This window comes from Copadichromis virginalis, linkage group LG19 (genome assembly GCF_057382275.1).
Source record: "Copadichromis virginalis isolate Kocher_CV1m ecotype Utaka linkage group LG19, C_Virginalis_male_GT1.1, whole genome shotgun sequence".
NCBI classification, from domain to species: Eukaryota; Metazoa; Chordata; class Actinopteri; order Cichliformes; family Cichlidae; genus Copadichromis; species Copadichromis virginalis.
In genome coordinates, this window is record NC_140636.1 from 12,920,033 (window position 1) to 12,923,646 (window position 3,614).

The window sequence follows — 3,614 nt, forward strand, 5'->3', positions numbered from 1 at the left end:
AGATTTCTGTCAGAATCTGCAGTACAAATAAAATGTTCACGTTTCTCCAACGTTGTCTTCCCAACAGTTGTACTGGACGGACAGGAAGCGTTCGTGATGTCTTCTTCGGCGCTGATAATTGGCGTCTGTCATGTGTCAGTGACGTAAAAGACAGATTTAATGCGACATGACCATCAAACAGCAGTCACTTTCTAAAACATCGGATATGTATCGGATTCAGTAACACACACGAAAGTGACCCAGATCGGATTTGTGCCGTTCACACTGTCACTGTCACGGCTGGCGGAGGGAGCCGTGTGGTGTGGAGGAAAAGGAGGACCCAAGATGCAGCGAACTGATGACAGAGTGATGTTTATTTACAAGGTGGTGGTGGTGGCAAAAACAGGCAACTCAACATGAGCAATTACAAACCTAAACTGGGAGAAACTAAAGACAAACCTGAGACCATACAAAAGGGGTGCGGGGCAGAGAGACGCAGAGACAGGAACGAAACACCATAGAATGCAGAGCTACACGGAGGAACGCAGTGATACATGGATGAACGCAGACGAGCCGACGAGGAGCACAGGCAGACACCAACTATAAATACACACACCAGGTAATGAGGAAATGGCACACAGGAGGGGACACAGCTGGAACTTAATGGGCATAACGAGACACAGACCTACAAAGTAAAACAGGAAATCTAGAACCCGAACCGGACACAAGGGGGGAGGACACAGAATAACTAGAACAGAGGGAAATAGTCACAAAACACAAAACGCTGGGTCAACGACCCAGGACCATGACAGTACCCCCCCTCCAAGGGCTGGCTCCAGACAGCCCAAAACAAAAACAGACGACCAACCCAGGGCGGGCGGCGGGGGCCCAGGACGGAGGGACCAACACCGAACAAAACAAGCTCCAGCGGACCGAGGGAATTGTCCAAAACAAAAACACACATGCTGGAGTACTAGGACAAAACACAGTTCAGGAGGCCGGCCCAGAGGCTCACAGCTCAGAAGTCCAGGACAGTTTATCTTCTGAGGCCGGCCACGTCGGCGACACAGCTCCGAAAGCCGACCGAGTGGAAGGCAGCGGTGGCGGAGCGGAGGCAGTTCAGGGGGCCGACCGTGCACACGGCAGCGGCGGCGACGAGGAAACCGTTCAGGCGGCCGACCGTGCGGACAGCAACGGCGGTGACGAGGAAACAGTTCAGGCGGCCGACCGTGCGGACAGCAACGGCGGCGTCTAGGAGGTCGTCCATAGTGACGATGACACTCCACCAGCGGCCTGGCAGATGACCGCCGATGTCGAGGCGGCAGTTTGGGACCCGAAGGTGGCGTGGCCGTCGCAGCACCAGACGAGACCGAAGCAGAGGCTGGACCAGACGAGGCAGCTGATGAGGATGCTGAAGCAGAGGCCGGACCAGGCGAAGCTGAAGCAGAAGCCGGACCAGGCGATGCTGACGAGGATGCTGGAGCCGGGCCAGGCGATGCTGAAGACACGAAGGCTGGAGCCGGACCAGGCGAGGATGAAGCAGAAGCAGAGGCTGGACCAGACGAGACTGAAGCAGAAGCAGAGGCTGGGCCAGGCGTGGGTGAAGACACAGAGGCCGCAGCTGGCGAGGATGGAGACACAGAGGCTGCAGCTGGTGGCGATGATGGGTCTTGGGGCTGGACGGGCTCCTCGGGCCCCCCAGCTGACGAGACAGGAGGCTGGACGGGCTCCTCGGGCCCCCCAGCAGGCGAAGCAGGAGGCTGGACGGGCTCCTCGGGCCCCCCAGCGAAAACAGTCTCTGGACCAGTGGGCACCGGGGCCCCTGGAACACACAGGTCAGAACCAGTAGGCGCACGGGCCTCTGGCAGGCACAGTTCAGAACCAGCAGGCGCACGGGCCTCTGGCAGGCACAGTTCAGAACCAGTAGGCACACGGGCCTCTGGCAGGTACGGGTCAGAACCAGCAGGCACACGGGCCTCTGGCAAACACAAGGCAGACTGCAGCTGCACAGAGCATTGACCCAGCTCGGGCAGCGACAGCCGGATACAGTCCTCAGCTGGCTTCTTAATCTCCAGGGGTCCAGAGTCGGCCGGGGGCTGGGACCCAGCCTCTGGGGAGGCCCTGGAGTGCGTCACAGTCTCTGGGCTGGCCAGCTGTTGCGGACTGACAACTGCGTTATGTGGTGTGTCTCTCTGCTTGACATGAACAGGTGAAATACAGTGCTTTTCCGGTTGGATGGACTCGACTTGTAATACAGGCGGAGCTGGTGAAGATGGTGGCTGAATAGGTGGCTGAGCTGATAATAAAGCTGATGAGTCCTCTTGCCAACAGAGCTATTGACTGAGCTATGGATTGTAACCAAGTGTCTAATAGGTCTGGCTGTGACTGTAATGGAGGTGGCGATTGAGTGGCTAACAGAGCTAGTGGCTGCTGGGCGGCTAACTGAGCTACCTGCTGGGCAGCTGGCTCAACAAACACAGCCCCGGAATAAACAGTCATTCGAGCTGGCGAAACAGACGGAGTGTCTTTTCCACTCACCACAGCCGGCAGTTCCGAAGTCCTACTCTCCGGCTGTGGGGCGACGCGCCGACGGCGCGATCGTCGCTTCCTCCCGGGCGAAACCTCCGGCGGGCCGGGCAAAACCTCCGGCGGGCCGGGCAAAATCTTCACCGCCGGGCTGGGTTGGGAAGCGGTAGCGGCTGGAGGGCGAAGGTACAGCTCATGAAGGAGGAAGTCCCGTGCCAGCGGGTGAAGTGAGTCTAGCAGCCAGGAGTGTGCAGAGAGTAGCTGCTGTAGCCTGGCTTCTACAGCGCGGTGGAACTCTTCTTCCTCCTGCTCGAGCCACAGGTTTACCAACCTTGCGACCGTGTCGGTTACCTCCTCCCGAAACTCCTGGGTAGGTGCGAATGCTGCTGGGTCCATGTTGGTCGGCTCGTACTGTCACGGCTGGCGGAGGGAGCCGTGTGGTGTGGAGGAAAAGGAGGACCCAAGATGCAGCGAACTGATGATAGAGTGATGTTTATTTACAAGGTGGTGGTGGTGGCAAAAACAGGCAACTCAACATGAGCAATTACAAACCTAAACTGGGAGAAACTAAAGACAAACCTGAGACCATACAAAAGGGGTGCGGGGCAGAGAGACGCAGAGACAGGAACGAAACACCATAGAATGCAGAGCTACACGGAGGAACGCAGTGATACATGGATGAACGCAGACGAGCCGACGAGGAGCACAGGCAGACACCAACTATAAATACACACACCAGGTAATGAGGAAATGGCACACAGGAGGGGACACAGCTGGAACTTAATGGGCATAACGAGACACAGACCTACAAAGTAAAACAGGAAATCTAGAACCCGAACCGGACACAAGGGGGGAGGACACAGAATAACTAGAACAGAGGGAAATAGTCACAAAACACAAAACGCTGGGTCAACGACCCAGGACCATGACAGTCACACCATGATCGGATATGGGTCGCAGAGGGTCACAAAAGTCGGATTGGATGCGCTTTTGCCTGCAGTGTGAACGTAGCCTAAGGGAGAGGCCAGCCACCCTTCGGAGGAAGGCCCCATCGTACCTTGTAGTACCATGTCACCCTATTAGAGCACTTCACTCTCACACTGCAGGCC

General features: G+C 56.9%; 1 protein-coding gene across 1 annotated transcript; it reads right to left on the bottom strand.

Annotated features, from left to right (window-relative positions):
• Positions 1-280: 280 nt before the first annotated feature.
• LOC146685684 (uncharacterized) lies at positions 281-2,974 on the bottom strand. The gene is made up of 2 exons (XM_085442337.1): positions 2,518-2,974; positions 281-2,258 (listed from the first exon to the last, which is right to left on the bottom strand). Exons 1-2 carry the CDS (start codon positions 2,899-2,901, stop codon positions 747-749), a joined length of 1,896 nt encoding a protein of 631 aa, XP_085298463.1. The 5' UTR covers positions 2,902-2,974; the 3' UTR covers positions 281-746.
• Between the last annotated feature and the right edge of the window lie 640 nt (positions 2,975-3,614).